The sequence below is a fragment of the Lichenostomus cassidix genome, chromosome 3, assembly GCF_008360975.1.
Source record: "Lichenostomus cassidix isolate B80296 chromosome 3, HeHo_3.0, whole genome shotgun sequence".
NCBI lineage: Eukaryota > Metazoa > Chordata > Aves > Passeriformes > Meliphagidae > Lichenostomus > Lichenostomus cassidix.
In genome coordinates, this window is record NC_139483.1 from 108,910,447 (window position 1) to 108,935,467 (window position 25,021).

The following is a 25,021-nucleotide window of genomic DNA, read 5'->3' on the forward strand; positions in this document are numbered from 1 at the left end:
TCCTTGAAATGAAGAGCCGTAGGCAGTTCTTGGATGATCTGCAAGATGGGAGCTTTGACTGACCTGGCTGACTCCCAGATCTGTGAGATGGCTGAAGCCCTGAATTCCTGTAAACCCTTAGGGCTGCTTTAGGTGGGGAAGCCAGGAAATTCCAGGACCCCAACCTCCAATACAAGCTGGTACTGGATGAGGTCCTGCTAAGAAGAGCAATGAAAGAGCAGGCAACTACTTTCAGAGGGTAAAATTGCCAAGGACATCTACTTTTGCAGCACTTCTGCACTCCACGGGACTTTTCCCATCAGAAAATAACTCGTGTTGAGCTTAGGACTGATCAGTGAAAGACTCCACTGGATCTGGGAAGTACTGAGCTGAGTTAAGAGGAAAATGACTGCATGACTAGGGTGGAAGTAAATATCTCATTGAAGTTATTCAGGTAACACCTGAAGAGAAAAAGGCTCTTGCACAGGGTGATTCGGCCTGTCCTGCAATAGCTGTGAACCAGAAATGAAGAGCAGCATCCTCCTGAATCCATATCTGATGATATTACCCACAAACAAGGGAGAGTTAGGTCAGTCTAGACACATAACTTTTAATAATTAGGGGCAATGAGTGTAGATGAAATGTAGGTGGGTTGGTTAATCAGTGGACCCAATAAAATTCATAGAATCATAAAACTGTGAAACGGATTGGGTTGGAAGGAACTCAAAGCTCATCTTGTTTCATCTCCTGCCATGGGCAGGGACACCTTCCACTATCCCAGGTTGTTCAGAGCCCCATCCATCTTGGCCTTGAATACTTCCAGAGATGGGAAATCCACAATTTCTCTGGACATACTCAAGTACCAATTCTTGGGAGTAAAGAAAAAATTGTCTTGCATTCAGGGTTTACCCCATGTATGTATTGTCTCCATCCCAATGTCAAACTCTACACAGCCTGAATAAACAAACCATAAATATCTTCCCACTGTTACCAAAGGAAACCAATTATTTTATGCTCTGCCTGAGAATACCAAGACCCAAATCAACCATGATTTTGCTGAGCAAAAGTTTCCTTTGTTGACAATTTTGCCTCTCACAGTGGAGTAAAAAAGTCTCATTTTCAAAGAGATAGAGGTACTAAGACCCACAGCAATGAACTTGTGATGCTGTTCACTTGGGAGCAGTGCTTCAGACTTCAGTACATCATATAATCTACCATGCAATTGTACATTAAACAAGTGGATACTGAATCATCTCTGGACTAGTAAGCTTCTAAACCCAGTGGTGGACATGCAGATAAAAAGTCCCAATGGGCAAGTCTTAAAAGGGAGCTGTAATTTTTTGTTTCAGCTAACCCCCACTTGTGTGTTGGAAAACAGAAGAAAGCACAAGGCAGAGCAGAACAAAACACAGCATCCTTCTCCCTGCAATGCACATCTTTTCTCTGGGATTAAAATAGGGTTTGCATTTTAAATTTTCATTTACTAAACAGAAAAATATTTTACTAGGATGGAATGGTATTAAGGAGAAATGATTCTTTGTGTGCCCTCAGGCCTGGTGAAGACAGGATTTGATTTGCTGTGTTAGGCTGGAATCTGGATTGATACACAGAGATGAGAAGGTGTTTAATAAAATTTACATTTCATTTTCTCACTTGACACCAGTCTCCTGTCACTCACCAAATGAAGGGAATACGACAAATAACTTTTGTCAGCACCTAGACACGGAGAGACAGTCGGGGGGGAGGGAGAGCAAGGGTGGGATATTTTTAGCATCATTCCCTTTGATGGCTGCGAGACTTGGCACCAGTTTCATCTTTAATGTACTCTGGAACAGAGAGGTGTATCAGGAGAAAAAGTACAAATTAATCCAAGCCACAGGTACGGACAAATGACCCTCTGGGAAATGAAGGGGATGACCCTCACCCAAAGCAGCAGGGGATTTGGGTGATGCTCTGTGCTCAGCCTGTGTGCTCCTCCTGTCTCTGACAAATGCAGGCTGAGCTGGCTGGAGTCCTTCTTCCCCAGAGCTGCTCCAGAGACCCTTTCCCACTCCACTGCCTTAGCTGTGTCACCTCTTTCTGTTCTTCTTCTTCCCCCAAATTAATGTGGATGGTTTTATTAAACCCTTTCATTCCTGGCTTTTTTTCTCCACCCAGCTTTGGGTTTCTAGTTGAGGACCAATGGTCAGGGTCCCATTTAGCCTCTACATGCCACAGGTTTTACTGCACAAATCCAGAGGTTTTTTTGCAGGAGGATTGAGTATAATTATTCTCCTTCTCTTCCTGTATTACCCTTTATCTGTTCAGCTGAATTTTAAGGCAGGTCCCTGAATCCCACAGGACTCCCTCAGGACTTGGAAGGTGATGAAGAATATGTGGTACATTTGGAAAGCAAGGTGAATAAGTATTATTCCCTATTTGATATGCAACAAAACCTGGAAAATACCAGGCAGGACACTTAAAATAAAAGTAGAATTAGCTTCTTTTCTTTTTTTCCTTTCCACACAGGATATAGATAATTCAGTTTAACATTGTATTAGTGCTACTCTTCTATAAAATATTCAGGGATAATAGGTCATTAGGAGCAAGCAGCAATCCCAGAAGTCTCTTCTTGCTTAAAATAAAAATCTAGGGAGGGATAATTTAATATTTTCCTTTTCCTTATATTTGTCCCCAAGTATCCAACACTGGCAGCCCTCAGATCTAATGCAAAATGGAAACTATTCACAGGCTGACATTGCTTATGTGCAATCTTCTGCCATGGCCTTACTTCAAAACTACTTTTTTTCTCTCTGTTTCTTCTTCTCTATAGTTTTTGTCCTCTTTGTGAATGAAAAGAGAAAAGAAAAGAAAAAGTATGCAAAGGGAGAGCATAAATACTTCCCCAGATGACCCTCCTCCAACAGATATTTCAACTTTCAGTTAAAAAATAAAACTCTACCTGTGTCTTTCTATTTTCCTTTTTGGAAAACTCACTAATGGAAGAGTCACTGTAGTTTACTTTTTGTTCTTTGGAAACTGAAAAATTTGAAATGCTCTGGTGAGAGAAGAGAAGGTTGTTGGCAACTTCTTGGCAGCTCCAGCCCTGAACACAGATGTTTGAGCCAGGGAAAAGAAACTCTGGTACCTCTCAAAGGTTCTTCCAAGGTTGGCCTCAAACTTCTTGGAGCTTCACTGTCCCTCACTGCAGCCCCTCATGTCACCCAATATGTGAAGTTTTGTACCTCAGGTAGTACCTATATCCTGTCCCCACTCCCCAGAAATACATTTTTTATAATATACCAGAGAAATCCCCTTTTTCTGGTGTGTTCTGGGGTCATGGAAGGATCCTGTGGGGCATTTGGCTTTTGCTCTTGCTAAACAATGCTGCTCGACAAATTATCACCCAGCATTTCTCACATTTCAGTAGCTAGAAAGTTGGAATTATTTCACATCCTGGCAAATGCATAATGATTGCAAAAAGTTATATCTAAAAACCTATGAATCTGGATAATCAGTGTCCATAATCCAACCCTTGGAGTGTTTTATCATGCAGCTTCCCTGATCCAGTGAAGGTTTCCTCTCACAGTTCCTAGACCACTGAAGATTTTTTTGAGTGTAATTCACTGTTAATAAGGTTATTCAGTGCAGAATTGGGAGCCAAGAGAAAAAACCTTCTGACTGGACACTTGCCTCCTTTATTTGCCACTTATACCTCTCACCCTATAGAAATCAATGCCATAATAAATACCATAATAAATAGGGACTGGAAGTTATACCATATAGAGATGATGAAAGGGTTTATAATCTCATTGCTGTTATTTGGTTTTTCTTTTTTTTTTTTTTTTAAATTTTGTCTTAGGCACACAATTCCTTCAACCCAGACTGTAATTAATTTTACTACATCACCAGTTATCTCTGCTCCCTAACCAGGCTTGTCATTTTAATTTTTCACAGGCTTTCTTTTTTCTATCCATGTGCCTGTTCCTGTATCTTCGTGAAGTCTCATCAGCTCTGGCCCAAAGCCTTAGGCAAATTTGTCTGTAATGCACTCCTCTACTTCAGACATAAGAGGAAAAAATTTCACTCCCACAAAATGGGGAGGGGAAAAAAAAAAGAATAATTTTGACCATACATTGTCTAGCAATTCAGAAAAGCCTGGAGAGCTTGGTTAAAAGTAAGGCATTGTTTCAGCTACAATCTTATTTATATCAATAAAGGAACTCAGAGCTTTTGTAGATGGGACTACAGAAAAAGGTTACCAGGTGGAAACCCAAAATCCAGCAAACTTAATGAATTTTTTGCCATTGGCTTCAGTGGAGTCAAACTTGTCAAAGTTCACTGACATTTAATGTGACTGTCCTGAAAGATATTGGGTCTCAGAGGATGGATCTGCACAGGTAGATCCAGAGAAATTTATTAATTTTTCCTGCACTTTCAAGGTTTCCTTGAAAGCCCAGTGTGGGGAAGCTGCACTTTGCTAAGCCCAAGCAGAATTGCTAGAAATGTTTTGTGTCCCTCAGAGAGCTGGTCTGAGTGTGGGATGTGCTGGAGCTTGAATCTCTGCCACGACATCCCCATGGGCTCCTTCCAAAATCTGAGCTGAAATCCTGCTGCTGTCTCTTCATGTCCTTGCAGAAGCTGGACTTCGACAGCAGCTGAATGCCCTGAGCTGAGCCAGAGGGCTTGAAAAAGCCCAAATCTTTGAAGGCATCCCATCTCTCATGGCTAACCCACACATCACACTGTGAGTTCTTCCTCTGGCTCCTTCCACTGCATCCCTACCCTGGCCTCATCCTGCGTTTTGGAATGCAGAATGTCACAAATTTGTCCATAAAACACCCATGCAAATGTGGCAAACACTGTTGTCCTAAATTATTGTGTAAGGATTTAGGACAACTCAAGGATGCAAAGATTAAGGATCTTGAGCAGGATCTCCAAAAGTGCTGACAACAACACAAGAACATGCAGGTGCCCCACTGTCCAAGCAGGCATTCCAAGTATTTTAAGGTAAGTTTTTTTGCTTGAAACATGAGATATTGCTTCTCTTTCTTTGCCCTGTTCCGGACATTCTGAGGCAGCTTGGGTGGGACTGTTCCTAGAACTACAGAATGGTTTGGGTTGGAAGAGAACTTAAAGTCATCCTGTTCCCATCTCCCTGCCATGGGCAGGGACAACTTCCACTATCCCAGCTTGCTCCAAGATCCATCCCACCTGGCCTTGGAACTTCCAGAGATGGGGCAGCCACAACTTTTCATCTAATCACACAGTTCCTGTAAGAATGAGTGTTTTAACTCAGTCTCGTGGAAAACATAGATGGAAATCATTTCAAAATAAATCTGGATCTCCCTCAAACACAAAGCAGTAGGATCTTATTTCATCCAAGCAATGTTGCACTCAGTCTAAACCAAATTATTTCTGGAAAAGATAGCATTTTGTGTTTAGCCATAAAATGGCATCAGCCACTTCAACCACTGAGTCTCATTCGCATTTTTCTCTCTGATCATGACAGTGTTGTGGTTTTTCTTATTCTTTTCTTTTTCTGATACACAAGATCCCCTAAATATGTTACTTATTGAGGATTTGCTGCATTTTTGCACCCATTTGTCACTGTGTTTTTTCCATTTTCTCCTTTCCCATGTGCCACCCCTCACTCAGTTGATAATGCTGCAATTTAAGACTTTTGGCCCTGCTAATTCCATTAGAGGTCTAGATATGCCAGACATTACTTATTCTGCAAACAAGGTACAGATAAATTCAAGGATTATGAATGAAAGGATTAATTTAAACCCTTAACTATTTCCAATATGTCTGACTTTCCCCCTGAAATATTTTTTTTTGTATAGTATCTTCATCTAACTTATATTCAACATCATTGGCGGGCATTCTGATATATGTAATTATATATTATTTGCTTTTTTTACTGGTTGGATGTGATGGAGACACTTACTAGAAGTAGAAACACTGAAGGGAAATAGAATTCTTGGAATGGAGGAATTGTATTTCTGTAGAGAAGGAAGGCTCTATTGTCATGTGAAACCATCTGAAACTGAGTATCAGCTGCAGAGGAAAAGACGGGTTTCCCGAAAATTTCACCAGCCCTGGATGTCACTGAAAGACATTACTTTTAGTTCAAACCCAGAATTACAATACTTAGGGATCTACACTGATGATTCACATAGAATAACATTTTGGCCTCTGCAGAAAATAATATAATAAATGGCTTTTCTACACCATTGAAGAGGTCAGAAAGGCTGATACGTTGCACTTAATAAGGTCCTCATCCTCATGTGTCTTAAGTCAGGAAAACTCTTCACTCAACTAGAAGCTTATCTCAGTGTGCAATCAGTCTAATTTCACCCCAAAATTATGATTATAAAGGCAACATGGCGCAGGAACCAACTCTGGTGAATCTATTTTTGTGTTTAGAAAACTGAGCAGCTTGACGAGAATCTGCACCTTAACTCCTGCAGCTTGAAGAGAACTGGTTTGTGGTTTGTTTCAGTTTTTTCCAAATCAAGGTTTGTCATCTTCTCTTCCACTGCTGATCTGGCCAGAAACCTCATCTTCCTGATTAAGTAAATTTTTTTCTGCAAAGGAGTGTAAATTTTATCTGGTGCCACCAGACACCTTGCAACCAAGAATTTCATGGTACAGAGAGGGCATAATAAAGTTCCTCATCTTCCAGCTCAGTAAAGCAAAGCACAGAGGAATTCCCTGAGCAACTGAAGAATATCAGCATTATTATTTTTATCCATAAAGATAACATAAATATAAACATAAAAACAGTGTTCATAACAAGCCAGTGATTTAAAGGTGTCAGAAAACAATGCCATGGTGAAGATTTACTCAGTAAAATACTTTAATTAAATAGAAAAGGAAGAAAACAAACACACAGGTTTAAGTAAAGAGTACTTATTCAAGCCACAATGGAAGTTGAATAAATGAAAAAAAAGGAAAACATTAGGGTGCATACAGAGGTTCTTTGAATAAAACTAAAAACATGGCTGGAAGAAATGGGAAAATTTCTATATATTTACATGTATGCATACTTACCAGCAATGCTCTTGACACTGAAACTACATCCATGCTAGAATATTGTAGTGTCAGAAACCCCATTGAGTTGCTAGGCTAATCCCTGATTTATTTTGAGCACAATTTCAAAGCTGATCCATGAAGCACCCCCCAAAACAACCCATGGAGTGAGTTTTGGAGGAGTCAGGAGAACTATTCTAAAAGGGCAGTTTGGATGCACCCACCCCATTCTGGAAGCTAAGAAAGGTCAACACCAAAGGGTCTCCCAGCAGGTTCATTTGTAAATGTGCCCATGTGGTTCTCCATCCCAATCCCTGCATGGTTTTCCCTGAGCACAGAGGCAAACAGCTCAGCCCCACAGGGACTGCAGTGGTTCATCCCTCCCATCACTGCTTTACCCCTCTGCTGCCACCATGGCCACACACTCCCTGACATCATTCTGGTGTTGGGGCATCCTTTCAGGCTCCTCTCTTTCCTGGTTGTACCCAGATGAAGGCTGGGGCAGTTCCTTCTGGCTGGAGCACCCTGGGGCTGTTGGCTGCTGAAGCTCCACAGAGTCACCAGGAGATGTTGCTCCACGTGGCTGTTGGTGGTTGTCACTCTTCCTGGCTGGTGGAAAGGTGTGTCTGTCACCTGCCTTGGGCTGGACAGTGCTCAGCTTTCTCGCTGACTTGGCTTCATGGGGTTGCAGGTTCAGCTCCTTTGCCTGTCCCATAGCAGCTCCCACTGCTCCAGCTCCTTCCAGATCTGTGAAAGCAAGACTTGTTTGTTCTTTGCAATGATTATAAGATTCCCACCTTCATATACTTTATCCTTCTATGCCTTTACTGTGTGTTAAAGACATAAATTAATTTTTTTCTCCATTTTACATGGGCAGACAGTGATAGGACAAGGGGGAAGTTTTAAACTGAGAAGGAGAGATTTAGATTGGATATTAGGAAGGAATTCTTCCCTGTGAGGGTGGTGAGGCTCTACTACAGGCTGACCAGAGAAGCTGTGGCTGTCCCATCCCTGGAAATGTTGGATGGGGCTTGGAGCAACCTGGGATAGCAACTTGTAGTGACATAGCAGATGTCTTCTGAGATGACAGAGTTGCTCATGATTGGCGGCCTCATTTTTAGCATCATGTAGCCTCTAAAAACATTCATAATATTCTTGTAGTCGTCTCCCTTCCCCTGCAAAAAAAATTATGTCAGCCTAGAGCCAACCCATTAATACTTGTTCCACGTTCAGAACTAGTCCTAGTTAATGTCTCACGTGTTAGTGGACAAAATCAGCTTTTTTAGTCCATTTATCAACACACATTGTAGTCCTTAGCACAAATAATACCACAAAATGTGTTGTTACAGCTTCTGATGTTTTAGGTTTGTCCTTCCAGTTTAACCCTTAACAGCCTGTGACATTCAGCCTCATGGCTGCTCAGACCTTTTGCTCAGATTCATTCTTTTCTACGTTTTCTGTAATTCATGAACTGAAACTACATTTGCTGAATCATAGAATGTCTCAGATTGGAAACAGAAAGGTTTTCCAGACACTCCTTGAACTCTGACAGCCCTGACAATGACTTCATGCTTGAACTCATTTTTCCTGTTAAAGGGTGTTGCCAGTTTTTTCAACTTGTACACACATAAATTTAAATTTCAGGGTTGCATCTCTTGGAAATCCACCGGAAAGTTGTAACTAAAATTTCAGCAGTCAGATATATTATTGTGTTTAGCACTTTTCCTTCTTAAGTTGGCTTTAACTTTAGGTGTTTGGCTGGCTTAAGGTACAAATTCCATACATCATCAGGTTCAATTTTCTTCTTTAGACACATAAACAAGATAATAAGGTCATGATCTCCTATACCAAAGCTTCATGTTAGTTCTGGAGATTTATTGACTCTCTCATCTTCAAAGGTGCCATTTTCAACGGTGGAAATAGGTTTTTTCAAACAAGTTTGAATCAATGGAGGAGGCTACAAGTTTTCTGGATAGAAGCAGTTTCAAGGAGGAAGTACTGCTCTGAGATTCCTGGGATTTTTTAAAATACAAACTATTCAATATCATTAAAGCACATGATTAACTGGATTAAGTACCAGCTAACAGAGCTCAGGCAGCAATTATGTATGGAAAATAATTCTCAGGGATGCCTGGCAGTACCAGACACTACCAGTGAAATGGAAGATATTCACTGTTTCCACTGGTGATTTGTAATTAAAACTGAAATAGATTCTGATGAAATTTTGTAAAACAAGGAAAAAATGGCAACCTGGTAGAAGGGAAGAAGGAAGAGGTGATCTGAGCAACCTAGGAGCTAGAGGGGGAGACTCAATTTGCAGATTGGGATAACATCTTCTGAAATACAACAAGGATTTCTGGCTGAAGGCATACAAGGAGTTCAGAATAAGAATCCATCAGGTATCTTTCTTAAAAGGTTTAAGAAAAGGACAGAAAATTGAAGCTTGGAAATGTAGGAGGATACAAGCTCTCTGTTGAACCACCAGAATAAATTGCAAAAAGCAAAAAGAAACAGTATGTTCCTCCACCTCCAGGTGTGTTTTGTTAACTGCCTTAGTCCATCAAAAGTTCTTTAATTCAAGAGAGACATAATTATGAGAAGCTAAGGAGATTTTTCTTGTTAGACCAAGGTGAGGCAAGGCAATATCTTGATGCCTTCTCCCTGGTTTCTTCCTCATCTTCATCCTCAGCTGCTAATTTGGCACAACATCCAGGGCCTCTGATCCACTGGACTTTGCACTCTACAAGCAGCTACCAAAGAGAAAAGCTCTGTTTTGCAAGTCTTACTGTGGTGATTAATAAATAAAGGCCCTGAACACTTAATTGTGTTAGAAAAGCAGTATTTCTTATGAGGGAAGAGCTACAAAGCAGAAACTAAACAAAAAGAGAGCAGCTTTGATTTCTTCTCTCGCTCTCTCTCTCTCTAAAACCAACAGCACTTTAAATAAGGGGGAATCAAACATTAGACACTTCCAAGTCATATGTATTAAATTCACTTAAGATATTGTTATCCTTGTTTAGATTTGAACATATTGGGGAATCTTTTTGTCTTGCAACTATTCCTAAAAGACTTTAAGTGGCTGGATTGCCTTTTTCTGACAAAAAAAATCTCTCCATGAATTATTTACACGACGGCTCCAATCAACGCTGTACCTGTCAGCCTCCCCAGCCAAAATGAAAGTTCACTATGTAAAGGTGCCAAGGGAGAGTGGCAGCCTCCCACTGCGAGTTTATAGACAGAACTAAGTCAGCACGCATTATGTGTCAGAGCCAACATCAGACAGAATCAGATGCTTTGATCTCAGACCTCCACAGGAAGCTTAGATCTCAGACAAATTAGATAAAAAATGAATTTATAGCAGATATGTGTCCTAAGGCACACAGCTGAATGCTGTGTTTTGGAGGAGTACGGCAAATATCAAAACACATAAACTGCAGAATTTCCTCTCTGCTTCTCTCTCTCCCTCTGCTTTTGTGATAGACGCTAATTAAAAGGAGATAAAACTCCAGCTCTGCTCTTCCTGCCTCTTATGTAATCCACAGGCTTCGGTAAGAAGGAGGGAAAAGAAACTCCCAAAACAGAGTAAATGGGGGTTCAGCAGGGTTATCCGAATGCCCTTAGATCTGTGCTGTTGGCAGGTGAGATAAAAAAAAAGCCCTCGACTACGGTAAGAACATTTCACACTTGCAGAGAGGGAAGCCAGTTCTTTGTGCTGCCAGCCTCATGCCCCCGGGGCTGTCTGCTTTCCTGTGACCTCAGAAGGAGTCGGGTTTGATCAGCAGATGATGAAAGGATGAGACTCGAGGAGGTGTGCTGGAAAGGGTTGTTTGTGGCAGGCCCGTGGGGAGTGAAGTGGGACAGAGTGGGGTGGGTGGGGATGGAGCTGCTTTGGGTTGCTGGGTTGGACTCACAGACATCCTACAAATGAGCCCTGGGTGGGGTTCTTTTACCTCCAGTGTAACTCAGTGCAGTCCTTCATGGCCTGTAAACTTGTCCAGAGCTTTTGATCTGGGAGGAATCCTGCTCCTCCAGGCATGCTGGGGATACCAGGAGTGTTGGTCACTGCCCTACCACAAAAACACTAGGAGAAATCATGGACTCGTTGAATCATAGAATATCCTGAATTGTGGGGATGGGACCCACAAGGTTCACTGAAATCCAGGCCCTGTCCCTGCTCAGGACACCCCAAAAATCACTGCATGAGCCAAAAACGGATCATGATGCTGCCTTCAGTGTCGCTGGGAATTCACTCCGTCTGTATTAAAGGAGATTAAATGACAAATAGAAAAACACCAAGGAGGAGAAAGAGGAGACAATAAAGAGATGGACCTCCTGAGAACTGTGCCATTGGTCCTATACAAATCTATAGAACCACAGAATCATTAAAGTTAGAAAAAAACTTTTAGTCCAACATTGAGTCCAACCACCAGCCCAGCACCACTGTATTCACCACTAAACCTCCCCCCAGCTGTCACATCCCATGCATTTTTTGAACACTTCCAGTGATGGTGACTCCGTGACTTCCCTGGACACCCTGGGAATGCCTTAACATGTTAAAAGACATAAACTGACTCTTTTGTTGTTCAACCATTTATGAATTTCAGTCTCACCTCCTGCTACAGGCACTCCACTTTTATTTTCTCCCTGATTGTAGCAAGGCTTGGTGGGAGTTGCAGGAGGCTGTGCTTGTTTTCTGGGTCTCTTGGTGCTGTCCTGTGGTACATCAGGCCGTTCAGTCCCCGTTTCTGCAATGAAACACACAGTCACATCACCCTCAGTACATTCTCTGCTCAGCAGAAATTATTAATTCAAGCAAAAATCGAATATATTCTTGAATATATAGTTAAATATTGCTTGAATATATATATCCCACCAAATGCCATGGGCACCTTTTGAACACTTCCAGGGATAGTGACTCCACCACTGCCCTGGGCAGCCTATTCCAATGCTGGACAACCCTTTCCATGAAGAAACTTTTGTAATATCTTTCTGGACTCAGACATCTTTTATAGGCATAAAACTGTATAACCTTGAGCTATCATAGAATTAGACAACATTCTGGGTTGGAAGAGACTCACATTGATTATTGAAGCCCAAATCTTGTCCCAGCACTAACTACAAACTATATTCTAATTACTGAATGACTCAGAGCTTTTTCTGAGTTCTATTGTCTGAAACCCATTGTGGCAGCCCTGGGGATTTGCTAAATAAAATAAGGAGTCTGCAAGTATAAATTGTTGTGGATATTTCCAACTTACTGTTGCTTTTGCTCTTCCTGAACCAGCAGAATGAAAGAACAATGGTGAATGCAGATGCTGCTGAGCCCAGGATGACAACGAGGATGATGCTGGCCTTGGCTCTCATGGGCACAGGGAAGGTGGCAAATGGCTGGGACAGCACACTGAACTTTGCCCCTGAGAATTTAAAGCAGTCAGTTTATTTACAAAAGCAACAACACTGATTTCTCAGCTAAAACACCACCCTAAAACAGTTCAACAGGGATGCCACTGTTAAAGATGCATTCAGGGACCTTAAATCCATCTCTCTCCAGGCAGATCCAACAGTAATGGACAATATTTATTTAGGACTGACTACCAGGACAACCCAAAAGTGTAACAATATTTCTGCAAGCTAAGTTTCAAGCTTTCAGTGCTTTCTGAAGCATAAGCAACTTCTTTGCATTCCACGATATTTAATATTTCCTCCATGAATTTTTCTAACTGATGCAAATCCCAGAAAATGTGTTCACAAAGCATCTGCTTCTGAGGCCAAACAGATCAGGTCCCTCTGGAAAATATGCACATTCTCTACCAGACAGAGAAACTGGTTTTGATAAGACAGTTCTTAGATTTTTTACAGGCTATACCTGAATCTTATCAATATAAACTAGGGGGAACTCAGAAACAGTCGCCAGCATGAAGATTAAATCCATGATGCAGAAAGCTCTCAGTGAACTTGTTAATATTTTCCACCATGTTGATAATGAGCATCATAAATAAAAAATGTCAGTGTCCCTACTGTTACACAGTAAATATTAGTCTCTTGGAAGACAGAAGCTTTAGGTAATGCTCTTCACCCAGAGATCCTAAAGTTTTCTGTAAATGGCAGAATCAAAGCAGGCACTGCTCCTAGTTTCTGGGTTTAGGAATTCATTTGGTCTCAACATCTGAGTTTCAAGTACTGGAAGATGTTTAGCACTGCCCTTTTGAAATAGAGCTTTAGTTCCTTATTATTTCCAAAACAAATTCTAAATGCAGATGTGCTGGGCTAGGACAGGAGTTTAGGAAAACTGGCCCTGGTACTCTCTGTAGACCAACCTGAAGGATGTGGATTAGAATATCCACTCATTATCTGTCTTACAACCTGACTCATCATTGGTCCTAACCCCACAGTTCTAATCATTTTGATCGATGGATATTCCTTTTACTTGAGTTCCACTTTTAATAAAAATATAAAAGGCTTTTTTTCATCAATTCATTTAAAAAAAATCAGAAACGCTGTCAGATGGAGGCTTGGAGACCAGAGTAAGTAGCTGTAAGTACTTTTAGCAGAAACTAATTAGATTTGTGTCAGTGTTGTCCACCTGAACAATGTTCATCAGAACAATGTGGGAAGCATGTTCCAATTGGGAGAAATCTGCCTGCAGGTACAAACACATATGAACTTCAGCTGAGAGGAGAAATCTCCCAGGTATCAAGGACTTTAAACAGACAGGTGTTTAAAGGTGTTTTGCACTACTCTAATAGTTCGTGAGTAGGATGCTGCTGGTTTAAATGGAAAGTGGATGTATCAAACCCATTGGGATCCATATCAGTGAGGGGAATATTATTGTAAAACAAGGAGCAAGACTATGCAGTGGTGCTATGAATAGCCTGCTCTCCCCAGGAACTACCACTACAACATTTGGGATTATTGCATTCAACATCAGCTGCACCTCCTGAGCTGTCTCCAAACAGTAAATTATGCCAGAGCAACTGGATCACGAAGATGTGTCCCAAACATCTACTATTTGACTGTTTAATTTTGGTTTGTTTATCTCAAACAAAAAAAGTAAATCTCTTCAGTAAGAATCTGGCAGTGTAAAAGCATTTATGTTGTCTCCAGCATGATTTCCAATTACAAAAAGCAAAGGGGATTGTTTCTTTGGTGTGTACTTTTGCAAAGCATGTCAAAAATGTGCAATAATCTGATTTACACAGGTGATACCTGAATAAGTGCATCATCTGCCTGCTAACATTGTTACCTCTAAACATCCTTCATAGGGGAATGGCTTTAAACTGAAAGAGGGCAGATTTAAATTATATGTTAAGCACTGGCACAGGTTGCCCAGAGAAGCTGTGACTGCCCCATCCCTGGAAGTGTTCAAGATCAGACTGGGTGAGGGTCTGAGCATCCTGGTCCAGTGAAAGGTGTTCCTTCCCAAGGCAGGGGAGTTGAAACTCAATAATCTTGAAGATCTCTTCCAACCCAAACCATTCTGTAATTCCATTATTAATTCTTAGTAACTCCCTGATGGCTAAATATTTCAGAAAAGGGATCTCTGTTTGGACTTTGCTTAGAAAAAAGATGTTGGGATTTCCTTGGAATACGTTTCAAAATGCATTAAGCTCTGCTTCCAGCATAAAGAGTCAGATTCTGTGAGATGCTGACTTTCCACCTGCTCTAACTGAACTGAAGATAGTGGGAGTTGCACGTATTTGGTATCTCAAAACATACAAAAATCCTCCCTTGAAAGGCCCACCTCCAAGTACTCCCTGCACCCCAATTCTCTCTTTGCCAAGCCATGGGTAGCCCTGAATTTGGATGAGCTACTTGTGGCAGTCTAAATGTTTGCAAACCTCTTCTAATTTTTTTTGCTCAGATTTTTGCATCAGCCACTTCCACTTGGCCACTTCACCAGCCAGATGTATTTGTTCCCTCTGTTTTTTTCTGGCTGAGGCACAACGTGAGAGATAGATCAGATAGATAGATAGATAGATAATATATCTATGTCATCTACAGTGATATCTATCTAGGGAGATATCCCTGCATATATATCTATATATAAAGATGGATGGATGGATGGATGGATGGATAGATAGATGATAGATAGATAGATAGATAGATAGATAGATAGATAGATGGATGGATGACATGCCAGAATATTTTACAGATGATTTTACAACATCTATATTTTAATATGGCCTCAGGCTGCATGCCAGTCTTGTTCCTGCTTCTCCATAGACTTGTCTCAGCAGCCATCCTGAGACAAGAAACCAACACTTGGACCTCTGTTCACCCTCAGAACCAGATTTAGAGGTAAATTCAGGCCCCCAAACAGTTGCAGAGGTGCTTCTCTTGTGCAGACACCTTGAGGATTTTACAAGGCAGAGCTCACATGGTGCCTTGTCCCCAGTGTCCCCCTCAGCTGGCATTTCCAAGGACTCATAACCACACCTGCCTCCTCATTACTGAGCTGCTCAGAGGCCTCGTGCAGGTTGTGTGATCCTGAAGGTGCCAACATCATCTCCATAAGCTCTCAGGAGACCCCTGGCAGAGCCCAGTCCTGGAGTCATGCTCTGAATGTGCATAACCACCTATAAAGGTAGCCAGGTGCAGGCAAGCAGTCAGGAAAAGGCACTGTGAAAATAACCAGGAGCAGAGATGGAAATTTTCTCAATATAAACAAGAGGAAAAAAGAAGGAATGAGAGGTCTCAGTTTGTAGGAAAAAGTTCTTGGGATACAAACTAGGGAATGCAGGGAGAAAGAGACACCTCTTTCTGACAATACTTCTCTGTACTAATTCATCAGATTGCCTGAATAGCACAGGAATCACCCAGCTCTCCTGCTGCTGGGGAATGCCAACTTGGACGTGGAACAGAACTCAGGCTATTTAAAGGTTTGGCATTGCTCCACCCATTCAAGCAAAGTTTAACTCCTTTTTTATAAATTCAAGCCACCTGTAGGGCTTTGATTTTACCAGATCAAAAAATATACAGAATATGGAGCTTACCTGGAGGTGATGTGACAGTGAACACAAGTCTCCAGTTTGTCCCTGAGGTGGAGACAGCCAGATTGGAAAAGGTTGCACAACCATCTATGACCTGCACTTGAGTGAGCCCTGGAGAGTCAGAAAAAAATCATATTGCAATTAACAGCATGCAGGTAAGTGCCACTTAGGGACCTCAGAGGATCCTTGTGACTTAAAGGGACCTCAGAAATCCTAAATTCATTGTCCATCCAAATCATAAACATTGTGTCAAACCCCAGAAATTTCACACAGAGATACTTGGAAAACAAATTCCTTAGGGACTGGGGAACTTCAGCTTCTAGTATTGCTTATTTCAGCTCATTGTAAAGTGGTATTTACTGTGTGTCATGGGGGTGTAATGTGAATATAATTGTTAAAGGGATCAAACAAAGGTAACAGGAGCTACAGAGATGCACTGGAAAGTTCCAAATGCTCATTTTTTTATTTAAGTCATGTCTTGTGTGACTAAGTGCTTCACCACAGTTAGGAGAGTGATAATGAGAGACTATTTTCTGTCCTAAATGGATGGTTTCAAGGAGTTAACCACTGTAACTAAGGGAGAAGCTGAATCTTCAATTCTTTTCTGATTTGTAGGTGTTTCACCTTATTTTTGGGGCATATTCCCTCTCACCCTATTGTTAAATCTCTCGGAATTTTTCTCCAGCTCTCAGATGCTTTGGAAGGTATTTAGCCATGAAAAATGTCTGTGATGACTGCCCTGAGACAGTACAGGAGACACTGTCGGCTGGAAACCTGGCAGGGGGAAACTCCATGGGGAGCATTAAAATGAAACCCAGGAGATAGAGTTCCTCCATCACTTTACCTCTTGTTGTTAACTATCAGGGAATGCATTCTGACCCAACATTTGCCCTTGCCATGGTTGTTATTTCTGTAGGCTCTTTTTAGAAGTTACAATTTACTTTGCAACTGGATCCCCATTTTATTGTGTGTATCTTTGAGCACCAGCCAAGCCTGGCCTTTGAGCGATGCTGACCAAGTCTGGTCTGCATTCAGGCTCTTGGGGTGAGAGGGGTGAAATCCTACAGACTGACAAATTTCCAAATGTTGGTTCAGGTGGGGGTGAGATGCCAGAACTTCCTCAGGATGCTGGACTTGCTCCAGTGATCACAAACACAGACTTTTGCTTGCTGAAAGACATGTCATAACTATTTGCTTTATGAAGCAGGTGGTTTGGCATTTTATGGCAGCTGAGCAGCACAGGTGAAGGTACATAAAGCTGAATGTGGGCAGGACATTTCTGCTGTGCCATTCTCATGTTCAGGATATTGAACAATGTGGTGAGGCAGCAAAATTTGAAGTATGGCCAGAAATTGCCCAAGACAAGGTCTTAGGCAAAAGCATGCTACATATTAATTATTTAGACATAAAAATTATAAAGTTTCCCCTCTCTATGACTCTGATATTATTTAATTTGTTAATATCCCAGTTAGTTTTTTTCTATTTTTGTGCAGTATCTAGCACACCAAACCACCAATTTCATTATGAGTCTCCAGGATCAGCTGTGAAATATAAATAACCAGAGATTTATACTGTGAATAGACTTGGTGGAGATGTGGGAATCTAAATTTCTTTTATTGCTCCAGCCTAATGCTGGCTCATCCATCTCCTACACATATGATCCTCCTTACAACAGCATCTGCATGGACTACCAAGATTTTCTTGGCTCTGATACTCACTGTAATATGGATTTTAACAGAGGGCCTTGTCAGCTGTGTTCAAATACTTTATAATTGCCATTTCTAGTGTGTGATGAAGCCTGGAGTACTGTACTGTACTTCTCAACAGAGACTAGCTCAGCTTTCAGGCACATATGCTTCAAAGCTCAGAATATTACAGATATATATGGGAGTCTTCCCAAAGATCTCTCAGGCAAGCTGGTATTTAACGCAGAAGCACAGCTAATTTGGAGCTAAACTGCCTTCCACGAGGCACTTTGGCTGCTGTCAGATGAAGCAGCCTCAGTGTGCTAGACGGGATCCATTTCCATTAAATGCTGCTTTCATGTGCTTCAAAAGATGAGTGCAATAAGGATGTTTGTCAAAGGAAAAACTGCAGCAAACTATTACATGCAGAACATCTGTACTGTGCTGCTCTTCCTTTGCTGGAGTTTATTGACTATTAATTTGATGCATGTATCTTTTAAAAAATGTGAAGTGTATTTCTCTTCGGTGACTTTTCTTTCTTTTCCCTCTGCTTTTTTTCTTCTTTCTCTTCTCTTCTCTTCTCTTCTCTTCTCTTCTCTTCTCTTCTCTTCTCTTCTCTTCTCTTCTCTTCTCTTCTCTTCTCTTCTCTTCTCTTCTCTTCTCTTCTCTTCTCTTCCCTTCCCCCCCCCCCCCCCCCCCCCCCCCCCCCCTCTCCTTTCCTCTTCTCTCCTCTCCTTCCTCTCCTTCCTCTCCTCTCCTCTCCTCTCCTTTCCTTTCCTTCCTTTCCTCCTTTCCTTTCCTTTCCTTTCCTCTTTCCTTTCCTCTTTTTCCCTCTCCCTTTCCCTTTCCCTTTCCCCTTTCTCCTTTCCTTTCCTTTCCTTTCCTTTCCTTTCCTTTCCTTTCCTTTCCTTTCCTTTCCTTTCCTTTCCTTTCCTTTCCTTTCCTTTCCTTTCCTTTCCTTTCCTTTCCTTCCACTTTTAGTCAGTAGATGATCCAATAATCTGTGGCTCATCTAGAGCCATGTCCTTAAACCTAAGGGGTTTAGGAACATGCCCTGAAAAGGCATGAAAAGCAGCAGAAAAGACCAAAGGATTTTTCTAACCTGTAATCCTGGAACTATCTTGAGGTAGGAAGAATTTCTAATTAACAGAAACAGGGTCTGAAAGGGTGAGAATCTCTGATCTACAGTATAAATGCTACTTGTCTTCTCTAAATGCAAACTTACCAAGTCAAAAATAACACACAAATGGATTTGCTGTGAACAAAATACTTTCTCTGCCGTAGGGAACCTGACTTTTCATCATGAGCAGTTCATGCTTACATGTCAATGTTTTGGTAATGAAATTAATAATTTTATAATCATTATTATTTTCACTTTCTAATTTATCAGCATATGACTATCCACAGGTTTTTGGTTCAGCACTGTAATTAAACAAGGTTCTTTATCTAAGCATGTTCACGACATCTTGAGGGAAATCCACACATGTTTAGAGTTTTCCACAAGTTTGCATGTGTGTTTCATGAGTTTAGGTCATTTGATAAATGAGGACCACCAGGCAAACATTTATATCTCCTGTGAAAAAATAATTTTCACATTATAATAGGTTAATGGCAAACAATAGGCAGTTGTTTCTGTGTGTAGTTGGCCAGATCCTTTGCTGGTTGTCTTGGACCCTACAGAAATTTTCTCAATCAACATAAACTGAAAATCAAGCATTAGGATTTCTAAATCTTCATTCTTATCTTTTTTGACCCCATATATATCTTTTCAAGACAAACTATAGGATATACTCCCTTTAAGGTACCAAAGCACAAAATTACTTTGTATAAGCTTTTTTTTTTGCTTCCCCTGTAGCATATGACAGGGAAGTTCACCAAACTCCTACTGCAACCTTCTGTTTTCAGCCCAAAGACTGATTTTCAAATCCAGTATTTCTCAGGGAGAAATCCTAAATTTATCACCATCATTTTGCATAACTGCTTTTCCACCTTTGCTACAAGAAAACACATCCAAACCTTTCAGCACAGCCTCAGTGGAGTCCTTGAGATGAGCTGACACAACCCAGGGCTCTGCAGGAGGACCCAGTTTGTCAACTCTTTGACCCTGGGAGGAAAAACAAAAGAAGAAAGTTACGATCTTCTCTCCTCAGCAAGAGCAAAGAAAGCTTTTATACTTTTTAAGAACAGTAATAATTTTTTAATGACTGGTTTGAGGGCAGTTCGCAATTGCATGTCACATGTTACAAAGGTCACAAAGTTCACCATAACTTTTCAAGAAGAGGCCACATCACAGGATGGGTCAGATTGGAAGGAACCACAGTGGCTCATCTGGTCCAAACTCCCTGCTCAAGCAGGGTCATCCCAGAGCACATGGCACAGGATTGTGTCCAGACAGTTCTGGAATATCTCCAGTGAGGGAGACTCCTCACCCTCTCTGGACAATCTGTTCAGTGCTTGGTCACTGCACAGGAAAGAAGTTCTTCCTTGTGTTCAGGTGGAACTTCCTGGGCATCAATCCCTGCCTGTTCCTCCTGTGCCATTGCTGGCCCCTTGGAGCAGAGCCTGGTGCATGCCAAAAATATCAAATAGTACAGAATTAACAGAAGTGTCCATCCACAGGGAGGTAAATTCTACCTTTCCGTCCAGAAAAATGATTTTTGGCTGTACAGGAAGCTGCTTCTCGATTTCTCCATCCGAGGGCTGCACCTGCACAGAGATGCTGTAAGGTCTCATGTATAAGCATGTTCCTGAATGTTGTCTGCTTCCATTTCTTTCACATGCAAAGGAATGAAAAAAAAAAAATCAGAAATTAAGTTCCAGATTTTCTTTTCTGTTCCTCTTTTCTACCTACTAATTTTCCCTTTCATTGTCTTTTGATGCCTTGGGTGAGAGACACATGCATGGAAATAGGAAACACTCATCAATTCCAAACAGAAAGGAGTACCAAATTATAAAAAAATGCTTTTTTCAATCCCCAGTTCACAGTTGCAATTCAGAAATGAACGAAGTATTTTATATCCTTGGTGTCCTGTTGGAGGTATGGGGCAGAGACAGGGATTTTATGGATTCATGAACCTGATGCCTTAGCCCCAAAGTCATGGTTGCAGTGCTCTGAGAGCAGTGGAGCCTGCAAATATTCCCTGTCCAGAAGAAAGATTTCACTGAAAATCTTGAAGTTCATCTAAGAACAAAGTCTTGGTTCCTCTACACAAGCACAGAACTTACAGGATTTTACTGCATTTCTTTTTCCTTCCATCACCTTCCCAATCTGCAAAGTCTGCAGACTGAAATACAGCAGTTACAGACACCCCCTTGAAAAACACTGGTTTTTCCAAGCCTGAAATTTAAATTGGAGAATCCCAGGAGATTGCTTTTGAATTTGAATAATAAATCAACACTTTATTCTGAGCCTGGATCATTTCATTCCCTCTCCCAGTGCTTTCATTTAGTATCTCATATATATATATATATAAAATTTATATATATATATATATGTAAAATGCTCTAGTCTGCAATTGCAATGAAGTGGTTGGAGGCTTCGTATTGTCTTGAAATGAAAGAAGAAAAGCTATTCATTGATCTCTAGTGTTTGCTTAAAGGTGTTTACAAAAATAAGATATATGGAGCTTCAGTTTCTCTTGTTTTTAACTCATTTTTTTAGTTTGGGTGATGGTTGTGGATGTTTTTTCAGAGTATTTCTCTTTATTACAAACGAGAAAACTGTTTATACCTCAGCTGATGGGAAATAGTGGTCTGAACTGCAGCTGCTGGAAAGATGAACTGAAGTTTCAGGGATGAGCAACTCCAAATGTAGCTCAAGAATTGAAAGTTCAGTTCTTATCTTGATTCTTTTCCTTGTATTTTTGTGCCAGTGGGAAAGTCTCAAGGTTTGAAATTCATGTCAAGTCTATCAAAAGGTGCTGTTACCCTCTTCCTTCCCAAAATGGGCATTCAACTCTGTGACCAAAACTCACTGCAGGAACAACACACTGAGTCACTCCTATTTTCAAGCTAAAGATCTGCAGTTTTCTGTGAGCTCCCTGACTGCAGCTGAGCACAGACAGGTTTAGGTGAATCTTGGCATAGTTTCAGTAAGCCCCCAAAAATTTCTTTCTCTCCCCAGCTTTTTTAAAACTGAAAACAAACAGGAAAGATGCCCTGACTTCACACCCCAGGCCCTACATGCTAAAATTTCACTCAGCTAGTTGGTAGAGGAAAGCTGGTGCAAAATGTAGGTCTAGGAAGGAGTTCTAACTCCCTGGGGTGAGTAGAATCATACAATCATACAATCAATCATACAATCATACAATCATAGAATGTTTTGGGTTGGAAGGGACCTTAAAGAACATCCAGTTTCACCCCCTGCCATGGGCAGGGACACCTTTCACTATCCCAGGTTGCTCCAAGCCCTGTCCAGCCTTGCCTTGGACACTTCCAGGTTGGGGCAGCCTCAGATTCTCCGAGAAACCTGTGCAACCCTCACAGTAAAGAATTTCTTCTTAACATCTAATCTCAATCTCCCCTCTTTTAGTTTAAAACCCTTGTTCTTTCACTTTCTGGTAAAATAACAGTGAAGAGAACAGAAAAAAGCAAAACTGGACATGGACACTCAAAACAGAAGCATAAAAATGAATGTCTCTTTGTGGGTAATTTGAACCTGGCTGACACAGCGTGGAATGTGGTGTTTATATCCCTCATGGTCCAACCTGACTCATGCTGTGAGGGAGTCCCTGCCTTAGGGCACAACCCAGCACACAGCAAGTTATATCCCTTAAAACTATGTCAGTGTGGAAGGAGAGAAAGGAGCATCCTGCTGCTCCCTGGTGATTTGTGCTGGGAGGAAAATAGGCCTTTCCTGGCATAGCTTTGCCCTGTGGAGGTGGAGGTAGATGTGTGCTTGTAGCTCAGCAATGAGCAGAGCAAAGCTTGCCTTAGCCTTCATCCCTGGGCAGGAGCAGGTTGGTTCACAATTCCCTGCTGACAGGGAGCAGGTCTGATGCTCAGTGCCCTGCAGCTCTTCTAAATGTGGGCACAGCAGGCTGCTGGGAGTGCCTGAGGCAGCAGGGACCCCAGGGATCCCTGATCCTATCACCATCAGTGCCAACATGTGTCTGCTGAACAGGCTGAGGCTCCACAGGAGAGCAAGTGCCTGTTCTTTAGCAGCAGGGAAGTTCGAGGGCATAGAAACTGGAGGGTCTGCCGAAGGTGTTATGGATTGAGAAACTTGGTGTAGAGATTTGGGGCAGAAGAAATGAAGTATCCCTGAAATAATGAATTCTTCATTTTATTTACAGTTGCAATAATAACTACAATCATAAAATCATAAATCATAAATTGTAATCATTTGGGTTGGAAGGGACCTTAAGGATCATCTTGTTCCAACCTCCTGCCATGGGCAGGTACACCTTCCACTACCCCAGATTGCTCCAAGCCCTGTCCAGCCTGGCCTTGGACACTTCCAGGGATCCAGGGGCAGCCACAGCTTCTCTGGACAATCTGTGCCAGGGCCTCACCACCCTCACAGGCAAGAATTTCTTCCTGATATCTAATCTAATCTAATCTAATCTAATCTAATCTAATTGTATCATTACTAATATAGTAATGTCATGTCATCATAATGACAACAACAATAATAGTATCAGTAATAGTAGTGGTAGTGGTAATAATAATAATAATAAATAATTACTACTACAAATTTACTTCAAGGGGAAGGACATCAGGATGAGAGCCTGGGCCAAGGTTCCATTAAAGTTGATGAATATGTGTCGACTAGAAAATTAAATTATGCCAAAAACAAGCCTTAGCACTGACACCTGATCACCTTCACCATTAAACTGTCAGTCCCTCTCAAGCTGTGTTTGAGGTCCAATGGCAAAGTCCAGAACAACTCCCAAATGGTCTGGGAGCTTATACAGTCAGAAAATATTCTCACTTGGAAGTTTGGATGAGGCCATGCTGAAATATGTCATCTGGCCTTGGTGCCAAAAAACAGCCCCTGAAGTATTTAATTTCCTAATAGACATAAACATTGAAACTAATTGAACAGTTGTCTGGTATGTCTGCAATGCTTGTGTTGCAAAATCAATATATCCTTGGAAGGGGAAGGAAATTGGGAAGAATTTTGGGAATAACATGACTAAATGAATCATGATCCAGCCAAAGTGACATTTTTGTTTGTGGCTGTAAAGGTGGAGATTGCTGGTGAGTTCAAGACAGGAATTCCAGAAAGGGAGGTGCAGCAAGGACAGGGGATAGGCAAGCTGAGGGCTTTTGGAAAGCAAAGGTACAGATTCACTGGAAGGACTGTGAGGAATTCAGCATCTTTGGGTGAGAATGGGTTCTGATGTCATGGGATGATGAAATAAACCAGACCTGTGCCCTCTCAGATGCACCATTGGAGCTTTGTCTCCCCCAGCAGATTTTGTCACTAATTAATACAGAAAGGGAAGAGACACATGAGCATCCGGAAGACACATGAGCATCCGGAAGGCAATGAATAGTCTGAGGTCATTCCTATTTTAAGCAAGAAAATATATTTGAAAAATGACTTTTATTTCCATCAATTCCCATATTTTGCCATATTATAGAAAGAAATCAAAGAGAATCGAGTTCAACTCCTGGCCCTGCACACAACAGACCCAAGAGTCACACCATGTGCCTGAGAGCATTGTCCAAGCTCTTCTTGAACTCTGCCAGGCTTTGTGCTGTGACCACTTCCCTGGAGAGCCTGCTCCAGTGCCTGACCACCCTCTGGGTGAAGAACTTTGCCTCATATCCAGCCTAAACACCCCATGACACATTTTCATGCCATTCTCTCAGGTCCTGTCACTGGTCACCAGAGAGCAGAGATCAGTGCCTTGTTCTTCCCATCATGAGGAAGTTGTAACTGCAATGAGTCTCCCCTCAGTCTCCTCTTCTCCAGACTGAGCAAACCAAGTGACTTCAGCCTCTCCTCCTACAACTTCCCCTCTAGGCCCTTCTAACATTAGGACAATGAAGCTGATGGAGGTTCTAGATGTGGGATCACCAGAAGCCTTTAGAAGGAGAGAGACAGAGCAGATGCATCAGATAGGAGAGAAACATTCCCCAGATTCATTAGTGACTTCCATTAATCACTGCAGATGAGTGGAAAAGCCTCTATTTACAAAGCCAGTGGCAAGGAGCTAAGCCAGGCCTTCTCCATAACACACTCCCCAAGTTTACTGTCAGAGAAATGTCTTTTATTAAATGTAAACAGCATCCCGCCGGAGGTCAGAGCTTTGCCGTGCTGCGTATCCCAAGGTAATACCACTTTAAGCTCCACATAAACTCTTAAACAGTTTCTATCCTAAAACCAGACCGTAGGTGGTACAG

General features: G+C 41.6%; 1 protein-coding gene across 2 annotated transcripts in view; it reads right to left on the bottom strand.

The window, feature by feature from the left end:
- Positions 1-6,850: 6,850 nt before the first annotated feature.
- Positions 6,851-25,021, bottom strand: part of PKHD1 (PKHD1 ciliary IPT domain containing fibrocystin/polyductin) — a 233,383-nt gene continuing 215,212 nt past the window's right edge. For both annotated transcript variants that reach the window (XM_085057091.1, XM_085057090.1), the window contains exons 62-67: positions 20,303-20,438; positions 19,685-19,772; positions 15,987-16,094; positions 12,252-12,407; positions 11,604-11,738; positions 6,851-7,740 (exon numbers count right to left, since the gene is read on the bottom strand). In XM_085057091.1, coding sequence (XP_084913217.1) covers positions 7,388-7,740; positions 11,604-11,738; positions 12,252-12,407; positions 15,987-16,094; positions 19,685-19,772; positions 20,303-20,438 — 976 coding nt within the window. In that variant the 3' untranslated portion in view covers positions 6,851-7,387. The remainder of the gene's footprint in view (positions 7,741-11,603; positions 11,739-12,251; positions 12,408-15,986; positions 16,095-19,684; positions 19,773-20,302; positions 20,439-25,021) is intronic.